This window comes from Globicephala melas, chromosome 19 (genome assembly GCF_963455315.2).
Source record: "Globicephala melas chromosome 19, mGloMel1.2, whole genome shotgun sequence".
Taxonomy (NCBI): Eukaryota; Metazoa; Chordata; class Mammalia; order Artiodactyla; family Delphinidae; genus Globicephala; species Globicephala melas.
In genome coordinates, this window is record NC_083332.1 from 8340523 (window position 1) to 8359351 (window position 18829).

Below are 18829 nucleotides of genomic sequence, written 5' to 3' on the forward strand. Positions count from 1 at the left end.
AGCCCCGGCGGCACTATCATCACAGTAAATCCCCCTCTGCTAACTGTACTGCAGAAACGGTACTAGCTGTAGCAAACAGAAGCACAGAATATCCACATGCAGTCTGCACATGTGTGCAAGTGTTAGGAGGAAAGCCTCCTAGAAGTGAAGTTTGGACTTTCCATTCCCAGTGCCTAGAGCAGTCATGCCCGGGACATAGCATGTGCTCAATAAATAGTTGTCAGATATCTTTAACAGGACACAAAAACACTAATTGTACAGAAAAACTGGACAAACTGAAGTATAAGATGAATAACTCCTGTTCGTCAGCAGACATCATTAAAATAGGAAGGCAAGCCACAAATAAGATACTGGTAGTCCAGACATTCAACAAGCATTTGTATGCAGAATATATAAAGAACTCCTACAAACCAGGAAGAAAAAGACAACTCAACAGAAAATAGATCAAACACTTAAATGGACGCTTCACAAAAGAGACCATCCAAATAGCCAATAAGAACATGAAAAGATGCCCGAGTTCATTAGTCATCAGGGAAATGAAAATTAAAAACCACAAAGTGGATCTACCGGAAACTTCGAATTGTGAGCGGGAAGGTAGAGTGGATGAACCACTTTGGAAAACTGTTTAGCAGTTTCTTTTAAACATAAACATACACCTACCTAAGGCAGCAATTCTGCTCCTAGGTATTTACCCAAGAGAATTGAAAACATATCCACATAAAACCTTATACATGAATGTTCACAGCAACTTTATTTCACAAATAGCTTCCCACTGGAAACAACCCAAACATCTAGAGAATGAAGAGACTGTAGAATATTCAGACACTGGATTATCACAAAAAGGACATGCTGTATGGTTCCATTTATGTGAAATTCTAGAAAAGAGAAATCTAATAAATGGTGACAGAGAGCAGATCAGTGATTGCCTGGGCCTGAGGCTGGGCTAGGGCATTGACCCGAAGAGGGGGGAACCATGAAACTTTCTGCAGTGTTGAAAATGTTCTGTGTCAAAACAGACTCACAGACCTAGAACAAACTTACGGTTACCAAAGGAGAAAGGGGAGGGGGGTAGGGATAAATTAGGAGGTTGGGATTAACACATACACACTACTACATACAAAATGATAACCAACAAGGACCTACTGTATAGCACAGGGAACTCTACTTAATACTCTGTAATAACCTGTATGGGAAAAGAATCTGAAAAAGAATGGATATATATATATATATATATATATATATATATATATAAAATTAAATCACTTTGCCATACACCTGAAACTAACACAACATTGTAAATCAACTATATTCCAATATAAAATAAAAATTTTTTAAAAATGAAATAAAAAAAAGAAAGAAAATGTTGTCTTGATTGAGATGGTGGTTACACAGGTGTGTTTGCCAAAATGTATTGACATTTTATTGTATGTAAACTAGACCTCAATAATCTTGATTTAAAAAGAAAAATCACCCTTTCCTGTCTTCTGTCCCCACCCCTCCTATCCCCTGCCCTTCCCTCCACAGAGATGACCATCATTCAAGTTTGCTGCGTATCTATTGTATCTGGTGTGTGATTCTATTCAATTACGTGAGCATATGGAAACATGTCAATTTTTTTTAAATTGGGATATCACACATGGTTCTGCAACTTGCTTTTTTTTTACTTAGTAAAATTTGGAAATATTGTTTGTATCAATACAGAGCCTGCTTGTTGTTTGGCATGGCTGCATAAGTGGTCAATTATATGGATGGGTTTTATTTAAGCAGATCTATATGGAGAGATGTTGACGCTGTTTCCCATATTTTGCTCCTACAAAGCTGGTGTGAATATCCTTACACACGTCATTTCCAGACATATGTGTATCTGTAGGATAAATTCCTGAAGGTGGAATCACTGGTCCAGGGGAAGTGGCATTTTTCACAGGTCATTTGATAGATTCTCCCAAATGTCTTTCCAAACAGGCTGTACTGATTTACATTAATTTCCCCTGATTGCCAGTGAGTCCGAGCATCTTTGCATATTATTCTAGGTCATTTCTATTTCGTCTTCTGTGTGGGTTCAAATCTTTTGACTGTGTCCTTCCTAGGCTCTTTATCATTTTCTTATTGGTTTGTGGCAGCTCTTTATATATTTTGGATCTTAAACTTCATCACAGATATTACAAACACTTCTCCCAGTTTGCTGCTTGTCTTTTGGCTTTATGGTGACTCTACCCTCTCAAAATATTTCCATTGTTTGGTTGTCAAATCTCTATCCCTTTTCTGTTATGGCCCCTGAAAATGACTTCCCAACTAAAGGTATTAAAAACAGAGAAATAAGTGGAAGAAGGGAGGAAACTTTAAATGGCCAGAGACAGCCATCAGGGCATCTGTCATAATTGAGGGCCCAGAGGTCACAGCCCCTCAGGGGTGAATTCTACGGCCCTTAACAGTTCCAGAAGCTCTTACTATCCATTAATTACCTGGGGAAACATGTCTGTTCCAATACCTGCACAAAAATTCCAGGTGGGGCTGTGCCTTTGCTGTTCTGAACTGCCTTAAATAACCCTCGTTATGACATTATTTTTCACCCATCAGATTGACCCAGGTTAAAAAGATGATGCTCACTGCTGGTGAGGCTGTCAGGGAAACGGGCACTTTCATCTTCCTTGAGGGGAATTTGTACAACTTCAATTTAGCAGGATCTTTCTAAATACAAAGTGGGTAGGCACTCATTCAACAACCTTTTAAAACTTTCTCTTGAAGCTTAATATACAGAAAAGTGCACACATCATTATTAGTTTGGTGAGTTTTCCCAGAAAATGAAACATACTTGCGCCACCAGCGTCCAGACCAAGAAACAAACCCTGAGCAGCCCCCTGCAGCCCAGCTGATGCTGCCCCCACGCCCATTATGTTGCCGGAGCTGCGGCTTAGTCCTTCTATTGCATGAATTCATCACAATTATTTAACTATTCTTCTGTCAATGGGCATTTGGCTGGGTTCCAGTTATGAATAATGCTGCTAACACACCCTGGCTTTTGGTGGACAGACGTGCATTTCTATGGAGTGTGTGTCCACGAGCGGAACTGCCAGGTCACAGAACGTGCCCAGGTTCGATTTTAGCAGATTCTTTGAATTTTTTTCCAGAGTCGTTTTACCGATGAATGCTCCCACCAGCAACACGTGAGCTCTGACTGTGCCACATGTTGAATTAGTATTGTCAGTATTTTTTGTTAGCCATTCTAATGATATTTATATATATTTATAAATATCTAATGATATTTATTGCAGTTTTAATTGCATCTCCATGACAGTATTTTTTCATGGGCTTATTAACCGTTTATCTACTTTTTGTAGTTTATATTCAGTATTTTGCCTCTTATAAAGCAGTTGTCATTGATTTGAAAGAATTCTTTGTATAGTTTATATATTTGTAACATGTAGTTATTATATATGTATTTGTTAAATATACATATATAGTGAATATTTTCTCCAAGTCTATACTTGCCTTTTCATTTTCATTCTTTTTTTTATTGTTCTTTTTCTTAGTATCTTTTGCAAAACAGATTAATTTTCATGAAGTTCAATTACCATTTTATTACTTGCACTTTTAAATAATCTTTATTATTTTATTGATTTTAATTGTTTAGTAATTTATTTTACATTTTATTTTTATATTTGTATTTCTATCTTATTTTTATATTTATTTTATTATTAAATAAAGTTAAACCCAAGATTTCTATATCAAAATGAAACCTCTGGGGAAAATAGTTCAGCTGTGTTCATTTGTCAGAGAAAAGAAATATTGGAGCAGAGAGGTCAAGGGGGTTACCCAAGGCCACAAGGCGTTGTTAAAATCTGTCAAACGCACTTCCTGTTTTTAATACGGTGAATCACACTGATTGACGTTCGAATGTTAAACCTACTTTGTATTCCTAGGATAAATGCCCCTTGGCCATGACGTACTACTGTTCTTTTCATATGTTGCTGAATATGAGTTGCTAAACTTTTAGGAAGGAGTTTTGTGTCTGTGTCGTCTGAGTCAAGTTTTTCATTAGGGCAATGCTGGCCCAGAGGTGTCGCCTTCCACACCGTGAATGAGCCGTTGTTGAGTTCCTTCCCCGTCTGCTGGAGGTCACCAGTGAACCCACCCTAGCCTGTCCTCTGTGTTTGTAACTAAGAATTACATTTCCTAATAAGTTCATAGCGTTGTGCAGTTTCTTCTTGACTGAGCTTTGGTAGTCCGTGCCTTTCTCTGTTTCTCTCTTGCTATGTCTCTTGTCTCTTGTTCTTTCCTCTATCCCGCAGCTGTCTCTGTCTTGGCCACGTCTATCCTGTTGTCACCCAGATTTCAACTGAGTCATGGAATTCATTGGCATCATCATCGTTCACAGCGTTCCCTATCTTTTTCATGTCTGTAGGGGAGACGTGGCCAGGGAGTCCAGAGGGGACGGCTGAGGACTGCCCATGGACCCCGCAGCAGAACGACCCTGGTGAACAGGCAGCCTGTGGGTCCACAGGAACACTGAACCCACCCCGTCCAACTCTCAAAGTGGCACATGTACATGGGTCAATGCAGCGTCTCTCAGGTTCAAGGGAAAGCAGAGGCCGCGAGTACAGACTCAGGAGACAGCAGTCGCCAGGGGCGATCAGATCCTGTACCTGGAATCTGAGGTCCCTGCTCAGCCTTAGCTCCCCGGATCTACCCCAAAACATCTCAGATGGCCTGCTGCAGCAGGAGGGATGAGAGCCAGACCATGCGGAGGACCAACAAGAGGCAGCTGCTACTTTCTGGATGGGCAGGAGCAGGCTTAAAGATCTGAGCCCATCGGTGAGACTTTTTTTTTTTTTTGCTGCATTGGGTCTTCCTTGCTGCGCGTGGGCTTTCTCTAGTTGCGGGGAGTGGGGGCTACTCTTCATTGTGGTGCACGGGTTTCTCATTGCGGTGGCTTCTCGTCTTGTGGAGCTCGGGCTCTAGGCGTGCGGGCTTCAGTAGTTGTGGCTCGCGGGCTCCAGAGCGCAGGCTCAGCAGTTCTGGCTCGCAGGCTCAGTAGTTGTGTCTTGCAGGCTCTAGAGCGTAGGCTCAGCAGTTGTGCTGCACGGGCTTAGCTGCTCTGCGGCATGTGGGATCTTCCTGGACCAGGGCTCGAAACCATGTTCCCTGAATTGGCAGGCGGATTCTTTTTTTTTTTTTTTTTTTTTTTGCGGTACGCGGGCCTCTCACTGTTGTGGTCCCTCCCGTTGCGGAGCACAGGCTCCGGACGCGCAGGCTCAGCGGCCATGGCTCACGGGCTCAGCCACTCCGCGGCATGTGGGATCTTCCCAGACTGGGGCACGAACCCGTGTCCCCTGCATCGGCAGGCGGACTCTCAACCACTGCGCCACCAGGGAAGCCCGGCAGGCGGATTCTTAACCACTGCGCCACCAGGGAAGTTCCATCGGTGAGACTTTATTCACATATTTATGCTCCCTCCCAGCGGGGCTGGGCCCAGACCACAGCTCCGCGTCTAGGCTGGGGGCTTGGGCGGGAGCCCTGGCCCTGGCCCTGGTCCTGGTCCAGGACAGGCTGGGCTCACACATGCTGCCTCCTGTGCCGCAGCACCTCCGTGGGTGTGAACAGGAAGTCCTTCTGGCAGGCCTCGCAGTGGTAGGGCCTCTGCAGGGCGGATGCCTTCTGGAGGGGCTCGGGGGCAGCCTCCTCAGCCCCTAAGGGAGAGGAGATGGGAGGCTGTGAGGGGGACGCTCCATTGCATGCTCTCACCCCCACCCAAATCCCAGAAAGCTGGCGGGGTTAGGCTCTCTCCTGGCCTCTGGGGACTCCAGCTCTGTGTCCTCCAGGAAGCCCTCCTTGATCAATACACACACAGAGGCGAGTCTTTACTCTGTGTTCCAGGGGGTGAAAGGGACACAGAGAAAGACACAAGCAGAGACACAGAGACGGAAAGAGACAAACAGAGCCCTGGGGTGGGACCACGGGGCCCTACAGCCATCTCCCCAGCAAGCACCAGCGGGTGGCGCATGGGGCACCGCAGAAGACTCTGTGCCCGGGCCTGCCCACTGCAGCGTCCCCTGGCTGACAACAGGATGGACGTGGCCAAGGCAGAGAGAGCTGTGGGACAGAGGAAAGAACAAGAGACACGGCAAGAGAGAGACAGAGAAACAGACAGGAACACAGAGGCCAACCGGACAGGCGGAGACACAGAGACCAAAGAGAGACAGACACCACGACCTGAGAATGAGGTGGCTGCAGGGCCTCCTGGTCCCGGGCTCTGGGTCCTTGTGACGGAGTCCGCACGTGGCCCCAGCCAGGGCAAACGGCTGAGGTCGTGAGTCCCCAGAATGTCGAGCAAGTGCCCAGACGCACAGTCAACAACCACAGGCTGGACGGACAGCTGGGCAAACACAGGCGCCCCAGCCGCCACAGCCCCAGCCTCACCTGGGGGACCGTCCTGTGGGGCCTCGGGGCAGGTGCTCTCGTGGGCGATGCGCTCCAAGGGCGTGAAGGGCATGTGCAGGTCGCAGTGGGGGCAGGTCCAGAAGGTGCGGAGACAGTCGCTGTACAGGTCCGCGTCGCTCTGCGACAGGCAGGCTGTGTCAGGCCTGGCTCCCCCCCGCCCCCCGCCGCCAGCCTGGGACCTTCCCAGAACCCCTCGGGGCTGGCAGGCCCCTTTCTGAAACTGCATCCCTGGACTAAGCTGGAGTGCGGTTGGGGGCAGAGGGTGGGGGAATCACTGACGTCGCATTTTCAGGGGCAGGAGGATGAGGGGCCAAGGTGGGGTCCGTGCTCACCGTGAGGCAGCTGTAGGTGAGGAAGTCAGTGACTGCGTAGCCCCCTTTGGTGGGATGGGGGGACGGGGTAGAGCAGCCAAAGAGGCCAGGGAGGCTGGGGGCAGCAGTGATGGTCTGGGGTCCCACATAGAGGTTCTGGATTTCCAGCCCTGTGAGCCGCCGGAGGCTGTAGGAAACCTGAACAAAGAGAGACAGTAAATAGGGGAGAGAGACTCAGGCAGACATGATCGGAGCACCTGGATCCAGCCGTGCCGAAAGTCCACCCCTGGGCTTCTCAGTTATGGGGGCTAATTGCAACACGGTTTCAGATACTCATGACCACAGGCTTGTCTAGAACATTCCCTGATGCCCCATCCCCCATCTCACCTGCCTTCCCCAGAGCCCTTCTCTCCTTATGACTGCTGGGAACACATCCAGACCTTAAGTCTGACCTTCAAGTCTGGCCACCTTGCCCCTTCTCCTCCAGCACGTCAGCCTGTTCCCCTTTCCCTGGTCCACTGGGTCGCACCCCATCCACGTGTAATAGCAATAGACTCAGGAGCAATTCTCAACCCCCCGCCACTTAAAGAGGTGGGGGATCAGTTTCAAATCTGCTCCGTCTGAATTCTTCCCATCTGTCCTCCACGAATAGACAGATACCTTACAGCTTCCCTCTCACACCCTGCACGCCCTTAACTGCTAACGAGGGGTAACCTGCACCACACATGCAGCATGTATTCATAAACATCTGTTGAATGAGGGCCGCAGGGGTTAATGGCATGGCTCCTGGGGTCAAACCCTGGCTTCCCCCTTACCAGCTGTGTGACGCTGGGCTTGTCATCAACCTCTCTGGTTTGAAAACCCGCAAATGTGTGCATATTGATGAGCTGGAAGCCAGGCCTTCCAGAGCTTTCATCCCTATGGCTGATGGCCCCTCTGGCCAAGGGGGTGCAGGTGCCCAGGAGGCGGGTACCTTGGACGCCGTGAACTGCAGCAGCTCCCTGCTCAGGGCTGCCACCTCCTTGCGGTTGACTGGGTCCGTCTCCTCGTCGTCTTTGTCCTCCAGCCGCCACCGGGCCTGGTGGGCCAGCTGCCGGTCCAGGGCGCTTTCCCAGTGGGCCCGGAGCCGCAGGGAAGCCGCCAGGAGCCGGACAGCGCTCTCACTGTCCACGAGCTGGAGCTCCAGCCAGCCATCGGCCACCAGACGGCAACAGTCACCACTGGTGTCCAGGGACCGGCTGAACAGCAGGAGGGACTGGAAGAGAAGGGGCAGGGGACAGGCAGTGGCGGGAGGGGGAGGATGCCATCGCAGAGAGGCCCCCCGCCTGGCTGGGCTCCTGCCCACCCCCCACTCACCCACCCACCCAGCCCTGCAACAAATACTGACCACACGCCTACTCTGTGCCACTCTTCCGGGTGCCAGAGACACAACGTGAACAAGATGGACTCAGTCCTCGCCCCACGGAACTGAAATTCTACTCGGAGAAAGAGACTAATGAAGACTAAAGAGTAAAATACAGAGCAGGTTCCAAGAAGTCAGGGGCAGGGGAGTCACCGCCTGCGCTGGAGGCCAGTGGCTGTCTCTGTCTTCCTAGGGTTGGGGCTACACGTGTGTGTCTTTGTCAACCTTGTCAGATGGCGTGCTTAATATGTGTACGTGTCACTCTCTATACCTTTTATCCTCAGAATATATAAACAAACATTGAATGTTAGTTGACAGGAAGCGTGCTGGAGTGCTTACAGGTGAAGGGTACTGATGTCAGCAACTTACTTTAAAATGCATCAAGAAATTCAAAGGAAAGCCCACCTGTTAAAATAGATGGACGAGTGGAGAGGTGATAAAGCAAAGACTGAATGTTAGCTGCAGGACTGGGGAGTGGGAATGTTGAGTGTTCCCTCTACACTTCTTTCAACTTTTCTCTGGGGAAAATCCTGTGGGATGGGGCGGGGGTGAGTGGACGGGGCAGGGCTCGCCGCGGGCCGAGGGTCTGTGGGGCTGGTGATAGAACATGAGAGTCCAGTGTGCTATTCTACTCTTGTGCATGTTTGAAAGTCTCCATCGTCAGAAACTACGGGGCAGGGGCAGGGTGGGGGGGATTGAATATCAGGCAGCATCTCAGCCAGCAAAGCCGTGTTTCTGTCCCGAGGTCCTGCTGACCACCAGCACTCCGGCCCTCACCCCACTTCATTCCTCCTCCGGCACTGGTACAGCATCTGGTGTGCTTCTCTTTACCATCTGCCTCCCCCACTCATACATGAGCCCCGCGAACACAGGGAATCTTGTCCATTCTGATCACGACTGCATTCCCAGCACCCGGAAGAGTACTTAGCGGCTGGTGCCAAGTGGCCACTCAGTACATGTTTGAACGAAGACATAACGGAGCAGATCAGAGTTCGCTTTCTTGGTGCCAGTGGAAATCAGCGTCAACAACATCTCCCAGGGCTCTAGGAAGAGTTTCTCTCTTCCCTCTATGTTCCCTGGGATGGAAGCGAGGGGCTCGGGGTAACGGGGACGCCCACCTGATGGGGGGAGGCCTCAGGTGTGGCCTGTGACCCTGAGTTCAGGCTCAGCCACTTGCTCACTGTGTGGCTTAGTCAAGGGACACGCCCTCCTCCTCACTGCCCCCTGCACCCAGCCCCATCTTCTCCCCTAGAAAGTGAGACTTGTGGCCAGGCCTGGAACCGCAGGGTGGCCACAGTGGGCACACAGGTGTGGCAGCTACTGCTGTCAGGAACCCCCCTTCCTGGCTGCAGACACACATACGCACGTATATCTGCAATCTGAGCACGTTCTCAGCCGCCAGCACCATCCGCTTCTGCCCTACGACCTCAGTCGCCTCCTTGCTGGGCTCCTGGCCTCTGCCCCGTGTCAGACCCTGTCCCGGCTCTGCTCAGAACCCTCTGGTGGTGGGGGGGAGGGGGATCCAGTCTCACCTGCCTCCCTGACCTCTTCTCCAGCCATGCTCCCCCTCACTGACTCTGCTCCAGCTGTTCCCTGTCCATACCAGGCACGTGGTGCCTCAGGGCCTTTGCACTTGCTCTTCGCTCTGCCCAGGACACTCTTCCCGCAGAGATCCCTATGGCTTCCTCCCTCCCTCAGGTCTTTACTTGACTGCACCTTCTCAATAAGGCCCACCCGGATCGCCTCATTCTATACTAGAACCTGTCCCCTCCCCTGCCCCCTAACCCACCCCTCCCCAATCCCCTCACCCACCCCTCCCCAATCCCCTCACCCATTCTTTTTATTTTCCCCAAACGCTTATCGCCCTCTACCCTATCAGTTAGTGCTGCACTGCGTTTAGTGCTCCTGCCCGCCCTCCCCCCACTAGCTGTGAGCTCCTGGGGAGCAGGAACCGGGTCTTGCCTTGTGCACCTTCCAGAGGTCCTGGCACCCGGCAGGCACTCCGTGAGTGATGAATGACAGCAGCCAGCCTGGGGGAGGGCAGCTCCTCCAGGCCCACCTGGGGCCCCCTGCCCTGGGACACAGCCATGGCACGGGGAGTTGGGAGGCAGGGAGGCTGGGGCGAGGACCCACCTGCAGAGCGGGGATGCGGACACAGTTCACCAGGTACGGTTTGTTGGTCTCCAGCAGGGAGACGAAGGTGAGGAGCTGGTGCCTGCTGCTCATCTTGTCCTTGTCATCTGGAAGGGTCGAGGGGACAGCTCAGCTCCCCGCCACACCCCACACCCGTCATCCCCCGGGCCATTCACACGTCCACACAAAGAATGTGCTCACGTGTGTCATGGTGAAATGCCTGTGGCTTATTCTTAACTACTCTGCCGGGCTGGATGTGATTTTGGCTATGCAGTGACACTAAGAACTATTGTTAATTTTGTTAAGGGTGACGACAGCATTGTGGTGATGCAAAAAACCAATCCTTATGAATATGATTTTTATTATTATTACTAACTGGTAAGATGTCTGGGACCTGCTTTAACATGCTCCAGCAAAAAGAAAAAAAAAAAATCAAGGGGACAGAATAAACAAGGATGGAAAAATGGTGACAGCTACAGCTAGGCAAGAACATGGAGGGTTCCTCACACACTCTCTACTTGCAGAATGCCTGGAACTTACAAAATGTTTCCAAAAAGGAGTAAAACAATGTAATAGGAAGAGGGTAAATTCACTTGGAACTTACAGCACTTAAAGATTAGAGAAAAAACTTCAAATTCTATCTTTGGTATTTAAAATCATAAACCGTACCTTTGGGGATTACTGTTTACCATTTTAGTGCAGTATGTTACTTTCTTTACAAACAGAAGGATGAGCTGTGTTTCAGCGCTCAGGCAAAGCACACAACTAGACCTTCACGTTCCAGACGTGAAGCCCGCTCCTGAGGGCAGGGCCTGCCCCTGGGGAAGGGCACCCTGGTGGGACTGGCCTGGCCTGAGTGCAGCCTCAGCTGAAGCAGCTTTTGTGGCCTGGATCCCACTAGAAGGTAGACCGAATCCAACTGCCTGAACGCTGGGGCTGGGGGAGCCCCCCAGGCAGGACCAGGCCCTGAAGTTCACGGGGCTCCCGGGACAGGTCTCCTGGCAGGCGCTGCTCTAATTGCTAAAAGCTCAGGCCTTGGGACGGGCTCAGGGCTCAGGGCAGCCAGCACCTCACAGGGAGGGCGAGGCTCAGCAAGGGGTGGACTTGCCAAGGCCACCCAGCCAGGTCTGGCTCTTGGGACCTGCAGGTCCCACGTCAGAAGCCCCAGCGAAGCTGAATGTGGGGAGGAGCGAGGGGGTAACCCCAGACGGCGAGGGGCACCCTGAGGTCACTGTCCTGCCCCTCACATCCCCGATGGAGGGCTTCCCCCAACCCCCGCCTGGGCTCATGGTACCTCGGCTCCCATCGCCGCCCCTGGCCTCCTGTTCCTGCGTGTGCAGCACCTCAGGGCTGTTGGCAAAGATGCAGGTGGGGTGCAGCACGGCGCCCTGCTTGGTCTCGGTGTGGAAGATCTGGAGAAGCCGAAGGCGGGCGCTGGGTGACAGAGGCCCTCAGACTTGCTCTTCCCACTGCCAGGTTCCCTCCTCCTCATCTCAACTCAGAAGGCTCCTCCTCCAGGAAGCCCTCTCTGACCTCCTCCAAGGCTAATCAGGTCCCCCTCAGCCCCTGGGTCCCCGTCCCGACCCCAACCACTCTGGTCATCTGTCTGGGAACGAGTCTATCCCCTGCCCCCGCCACTAGACTGCAGCCCCACAAGAGCATGGCCAGGGCTGTTTCAGTCACTGCTGTATCCCCAGCACAGAGCAGGTGCTGGGAAGGGGTGACAGACGACAGAACACACACAGGGACGGGGAGAGGGAAGGAGACCCACCTGGTCCGAGTCCTTGCGGCCGCTGTTGAACGGGTCCGGGATGGCAAGCTGTGGGTAGAGGCCCCGGCCCAGCACCAGCTTGAGCAGGGCCATCTGGTCCCGAGTCAGGGCCTGGGCTGAGCTGGCGGCCGCCTGCAGCTGTTCCAGGTTGTGCCGGAGCTTAAACTTCACATCCTGGTGGCAACACGGGGGAAGGTGGGTTCCTGAGGGCCCTCCCCACTACCCCAGGGGCTTGTACTGGAATCTGTGGATCCAAGGGTTTCTGTAGACTCCTGTCCATGGAAACCTGCCTACTGAATGAGGGCAGGGCTGTGTCCTCTCAGACCCCAGAGCAAGGCCATGTCCCATAAGACCCCCAGGGCAGCCCACATCCCCGCTCTGATCAACTCCATCCCCACCCACCCCAGGCACCAGTCAGCCCCACGGCGCCTCACCTGGATGTCCACGTTGTCGCCGCCCCCCTGGGAGGCTGCGCCGCCCCGGTCCTCATCGCTGGAGCAGCCGTCCTGGTCCTCCTGGAGCCGCAGCACCTTGCGCCTGCGTCCCTGGCCCTGCTCATGCTGGCGCTTCAGCTGGTAGAGCGCCTGGCGCTCCCGACGCTGCCGTAGCCGACTGTAGCTGTCCCCCGGCTTCGAGGCCTGGGCCCTGGCCAGCAGCCCGTGGTCTTCCAACAGCTCCTGGGGGCGGGTGGGGCCCGAGTGAGGGACACGGGGCAGGCCAAGCGTGCTCTGGATGCAGCACGTTCCGGTCTGGGGCCTGCTGCTGGTGGCACAAGACCTCACCCTTAGAGCCACACTTTTCCTCAAATGAAGAACAGGGACCTTCCTGGGGCCTCCCTGCTAGGGCTGTTAGGGCTGAAAGGGGCTGTATGAGAACAACTCTTCGCACGGTGCCGGGCACACGACTGCTCCAGGAAAGAGCCGTCTCTGTCATCGGCCAACGGAACACCTGGGCCAGCCGCCAGGAGGGAGGAGAGGAGGCCGAGCCATCACCACCCAGGGTCCTCCCCGGGGCCTCCTCTGCACACAGTCGTCACCAGGCTCCGGGTACGCTCAGAAATGCCAAGACCTGGGCCCCATCACAGAATGACTGAATCAGAATCTCAGGAATCTGGATAGCACGGACCCTCCCTGTGATTCCAATGCACATTAGAGACCTACTGCCCACGCCTTTGGAAACAGTCTCCCAGGGACCTACTGCATTGGATCTTCTGTTTCTCATCGAGCCCTGACCAACGAGGAGAGATAGGATATCATATGTGACTCAGAGTGAGAGAGAGAAAAGGACCCACACTTTTCATTAGTTTCTCAGCATCTGGGGCTCAACAAAGGTTGGACCGTCGCTCTTTAGAAAGTCAGAGATGTTGAGAGATGCCGAGAACAGCTGGGATGTTGGTGGTCCCCAACATGGAGCCCCCCGTGATTGCGTGGGAGGCCTTGGTGCTGACCGTCCACTCTGGGCCTCAATCTGCCCTCCCGCAGGCGAGAGGAACGGTTACCCCAGGGGCTCTTTTATTTTCGTTCCGTGGCACGACCGCAGAGAAGTGCTCGGCACTGGATCTTTCTGTGCTCGAATGGAAAGAGGTCCGTGGAATATTAGCAACACAAGCAAGCTGTGGAACCACATCCTCTTTTTCTTTTTTTTTTTTGCGGTACGCGGGCCTCTCACTGTTGTGGCCTCTCCCGTTGCGGAGCACAGGCTCCGGACGCGCAGGCTCAGCGGCCATGGCTCACGGGCACAGCCGCTCCGCGGTCTGGGATCTTCCCGGACCGGGGCACGAATCTGTGCCCCTGCATCAGCAGGCGGACTCTCAACCACTGCGCCACCAGGGAAGCCCGAACCACATCCTCATAATGACGATGAAAACTGCAAACACTTGTATGGGAACACCTGGGTGTCGGGCCCTTCTAAATGCTCTAGGTGTATTAACTCATTTAATCTTCATGGGAACGCTGGGAGGCAGGGGCTATTTTTGGCCTCCCCGTTTTCAGAGTGAGAAGCTGAGGCCCCGAGAGGCCCAGTAACTCGCCCAGGGTTGCACTGCTAGCAAGCGGCAGAGCTCAGATTCACTGCTGGGATGTCCGGCTCCAAATCTGGTGCCCCGTGCGGCCTGCTGGCACTCGGCCAGCTCGGCTCCCCCACTCCAGAGAAGGCGGCTTTTCGTGAGGATGCGGCTTGTGACCCTGTCCACCCCTCCTGGATCTCTACTCCTTTGCCCGGGCCGCACTCCACACCTGGTGATGTGACGGTAGGGGAGGCGGGTGTAGGGTGGGACTCTGAAGACTGTCAGAGGATGGGAAGCCGTGCCGCAGAAGGTGTCATGCACACCCCACTCCAGCGCCCCCCACCCCCGCTCGCCAGGTCTGTTCCTGGCCCTGTCTGCCTGGGCAGGTCGGCCCTCACCCCTCCTCCCGGGCCTCACCTTGAACTGGCGCCGCAGGTTGGCCATCTCATACAGCCGATGCTCCTCTATGCCCCGGTGGCGGCACCACCTGCGAGAGTTTCTGCTCCGTTCAGATTTCACCTGGGTGGAGGTCCGGCCACCAGAGGGGTCAGGGCCTGGCCAGCTGGGAGGAGGGATGGGGGTGCCGACCCACTGCCCAGATGAACCCAGTGTGAGCCCAAACACCAGCCTCTGGGAGGATGGCAGGCAGGCTTGCCGGCCCTCCCTCAGCACCACCTGCTCTCCTCCTTCTTCCAGGTCTCAGCCCCACTGCCCCCTCCTACAGGAAGCCCTCCCAGACACCACATGGGGTCAGACACCCTCCCTGGGCTCTCCCAGCCCCTTTGGACTCCCCATCACAGCCCATTCTGGCTGGTCACTGTCCAGGGACAGTCTCTCTCCTGCACTGAGCTGGGAGCCCCAGGAGGGCCAGGCCAGGTAGTTTTAGTCACCACTGGGTCCCCAGCACTGCCCAGAACAGGACCCGGCCCGGTCAGGGAACGTGTGCTCAAGATATAGCCCCCAGCCTAAGGCATCTAAACTTTCTCCAGATGGCACTGGCTTTCGTCAGTGCTTTAGAAACCTCAGGCTCCCCCTCAGGCGGGGGCCTCTGCACGTGCTGGTCCCATGAGTGGTGGAGTCAGGGTCCTCCCCAGACAGGCCCGGCCTGCGGAGGGCTCAGTGGTCGTCCCTGGGGTGGCGGTGGGGGCACAAGGAGGAGCCACAGCCGCAGGGAGGCCCTGGCCCCGCGCAGAACGACAGCCAGACGGGGGCACCCTGCTGTCAACCTCACCTGCACCCAGGTGTTGAAGACGTTGAAGAGCGTGAAGGGGTCACCCTGGTCACTCTCCAGGGGTCGCCGCGCCGCCACACACTCGGGGTTGCTCTGGGCGCCGCGGGTGAAGGGCGACTGGACGCTGAGGGCGGCGGCGATGGTGAGCACAGGCTCCGCCAGGTGGAACATGGAGCCCAGGATCAGCATCTTCCCTGGGGGCAGACACTGCGCTGAGCCTCCTGGGCGCCTGACAGCGTCCCCAGCCCTCTGGGGCCCCTGACCCACCCTCCACCTCACCCACAAAGGGCCTTGGGAGCCAGAGGGACAGAATCAAACCCAGAATCGGATCCCAATGTGATGGAAGACTGTTTCCACCTGCCCCAAGGTCAGTGGCCTGCATGTCACACATCTGACTCACCCTCACTGTTCCCCTTGCCTACCTTTCCAGAAAGTTCCTGTTACACATGTAGCCTCATAAGATAAAGTAGGGCAGTAAAACAAGGCTGTCCCAGAACCCCTTAGCTCCGTCACCTCAGGCAAGCCCCTCCTCCTCTCTGTGCCTCTGTTTCCCCATCTGTGAAATGGGTTAACCGCAGCATCTACCTGCTGTGAGGATGAACTGTGCTTCACCTGGGAAGCACTGGGAGCTCCACCTGGCACAGAGGAAGAACGGTAACTGAGCCACCGGGGCCCAGAACTGCCCAGCACTGCATCATCTGTGTCGCCTGCTCCACAGGGCCTGGGGACCCACGGTGCCAGCCTGGCTGGGGCGTGCCTCCCTGGCGAGCGAGTGACAGCCTTTCTCTGAGCCTCGTTTTCCTCAACTGTACAACAGGAGCGCCCAGAGGCCCTCCCCTCACCAGGTGAAGATGAAATAAGGGCCACAAAGTCTTCCACTGACGCAAAGCAAATGCTCACAGACTGTTCTCTTTCTTCTCAGATCTGATTCTCCTTGCACTAGCCCTGTTTCCTTCTAAAATAAACAAAAATAACCATTTCCATGGCTGTGGGTGGCCCTCAGGGTTGGTGGTATCCAGGCTGCTGCCCGTACTGACGCTCCAGCGTGTCGCAATGATGGGGACTTTAACGACATTGACGCAGGCAGAAAGCTCCCCTGGGAAGTGGTGCCCAGGTGGTAGAACTCAGCGAGCAATATTCTCTGGGCCGTGGGTTGTTGGTAGACACAGAATGTCTCAAGTCAGGAGAATTGGGCGAGACAAATATGCCTCGGTCAGCAAGTTCCTCGGCAGGGGCAGGGGTGACTCAGGATGGGCAAGAGGAAGAGGCAGGCGGTTTTGACATCCAACCACAATAGAGGGGGTACCACGTGGAGCTGGGGACAGGCTGTGCAGAGGAGGGAAATGTCTGTTTTGTTTACTGCTATCTCCCTGGCGCTAGAACAGGACCTAACCCAGAGGACCTGAGAATGAATGGACAGGGCCCAGAGAAGGACCAGACTTGACCCCGGGCACTCAGAGCAAGCGGTGTCCCACACCCATTCCCAGGACCCTATGGGATCACCCCAAGGGGGGGTCCTCACCAATCACGACGTCCACAGGCAGCTGGGCCAGCAGGGACCCAATGGGGGTGAGGGCCTCTGAGCTGTCCAGGGCCCCCTGGTCCCGGAGGTAGCGGATGGCCGTTTCCAAGCTGGTTGGTGGGGGGGGCTCGATGAAGGGAAAGGTTCGGGGGTCCCCCACACTCATGCCCTTCATCTGGAATGAGAACCAAACCCTGTCAGGAACGGGGAACACATGAGCCACTGTGGAACACCGGGGGACTCAGGGATCACAAACTTGTGATACGTTAAAATGCCCAATGTCAAGGTTCATTGTACAGAAGCAGGGAAGGAGGGCCAGTATCTGTCTGTCTGCCTAGCAGCTCTTCTCCACACCCTGGCCATGGAGCGAGCAGACGATCTAAGCTGGACCAACTGAGGTTTCTCAGCCCCTGGTCAGAGCAACTGACTAAGGAATGAGCACATGACCTGAGCTGGGCCATTCAGAATCCTTCCCTGGGACTTTGCAGACTGGAGCTGAGAGAGAGAAGCTCCAGCATCCTCTCTGGTTGTGAGGGGCCAGGATGGAAGCCCAGAGCTGTTGTGGTTAGTTTTTCCACTGCCTGGAAATTAGCCCATTCACAGCAGATGGAGAAATCCTTAATTTTTCCTAAGCTAGACCTCCCCCCAACATGGACACACAAATCCATAAAAGCCCCTTTTCTGCTAACAACAGTTTGAGTTGGGTTTCTCTCACTTTTGACCAAAGCATCTCGACTGATTCAAAGGCCCAGAGGGGTAGCAGGTCACGGGGAGAAAGCAGTGAAACACGTATCATCACCAGGCCTGGCATGGCACAGGGAAACGGCGCCTCTCTGGTGAGTGGATGAAGGAAGGGCTGGCATGGTGGCTCCCATGACCATGAGAGGGTGAGAACAAGGCTCAGAGAGACTAGGGGATCCGCCAAAGGCTCTGGGTAAGGTGACCTGCTCTCCTGGGCCTGATCTGGAGGGCACCAGAGGTTCTGGCATCCACCCAGCAGCCAGTGGCACCACCTTCCTCCCTGCTCACTAAGCTATGGTGTTGTCTGGGAGATCACTAATACTCATTAAAAGACCTTTAAATGAGAAGCTCTGGGTGAGGGGTAGGGCACGGCTGTTTTTTGTTTTTTTAAGCACTCTCGTGATTCCAAAGTGTAGCTGAGACTGCGAATCACTGCTCTGATCCAGTTGGGCAATGCCACCCCGCCACCCCGGACAATTACAGGTCACAGAGTGGACACGTGACCTAGTTCTGCTGACAAGACAGGATGGGAGACCAGCCAGGGGGCTTCTGGAAAAGGTTCCCACGGCCTTAAAAATGAGACCCACAAACTGGGAAGTCCCTGGCAGGCCAGTGGTTGGGACTCTGCACTTTCACTGCCGTGGGCCTGGCTTCAATCCCTGCTTGGGGAACTAAGATCCTGGAAGCTGCTCGGCGCAGCCAAAAAAAAAAAAATGAGACCCACAAAGAGGGGCAGCTCATCGCCTCTGCAGCCAGACAGTAAAGGAGGAGGAGGTGCTGCCCGTGGCTACCAGAGCCAGGTGGCATTCATGAGGCACACTCTGGAGCCTGACAGCCTCAGATGGAATCCGGGCTCTGCCACTTGCCAGCCATACCACATGGATCAAGCTGCTTGGCCTCTCTGCATCCTGTTTCTCATCCGTAAATTGGAATAAGTTTACCTACTACAGAGATTGTGTGAGGAGCAAAACTTACATACATAACTCAGGCACCTAGAACAGAGCTAGCACCCCGGAAGTACGAGGTAAGTGCTTTTTATCATCATCATCATCATCGTTATTAGGACAGCTGCTGATAAGCTGAGGCTGGAAAGCTAGAAAAAACCCTGTTCCTTTATGACATCACCATTCTATTTAAATAACCAAGCCTGGGGACTCCCCTGGTGGTCCAGTGGGTAAGACTCCACGCTCCCAGTGCAGGGGGCCCGGGGTTCAATCCCTGGTCGGGGAACTAGATCTCGCATGCCGCGACTAAAAAAACATCCCAAGTGCTGCA

General features: G+C 53.9%; 1 protein-coding gene across 5 annotated transcripts in view; it reads right to left on the minus strand.

Annotated features, from left to right (window-relative positions):
* Positions 1-732: 732 nt before the first annotated feature.
* DHX34 (DExH-box helicase 34) overlaps positions 733-18829 on the minus strand; it is a 32001-nt gene continuing 13904 nt past the window's right edge. For 4 of the 5 annotated variants that reach the window (XM_030873780.2, XM_060288644.1, XM_060288646.1 and 1 more), the window contains 11 exons: positions 16814-16988; positions 15292-15485; positions 14478-14579; positions 12490-12732; positions 12056-12229; positions 11579-11696; positions 10285-10391; positions 7723-8004; positions 6771-6947; positions 6418-6556; positions 733-5687 (listed from right to left, as the gene is read on the minus strand). In XM_030873780.2, the coding sequence (XP_030729640.2) occupies positions 5554-5687; positions 6418-6556; positions 6771-6947; positions 7723-8004; positions 10285-10391; positions 11579-11696; positions 12056-12229; positions 12490-12732; positions 14478-14579; positions 15292-15485; positions 16814-16988 (1845 nt within the window). In that variant the 3' untranslated portion in view covers positions 733-5553. Of the gene's footprint in view, positions 5688-6417; positions 6557-6770; positions 6948-7722; positions 8005-9981; positions 10392-11578; positions 11697-12055; positions 12230-12489; positions 12733-14477; positions 14580-15291; positions 15486-16813; positions 16989-18829 lie in introns of those variants that run through there. The other variant, XM_070044147.1, reaches the window with a different exon arrangement.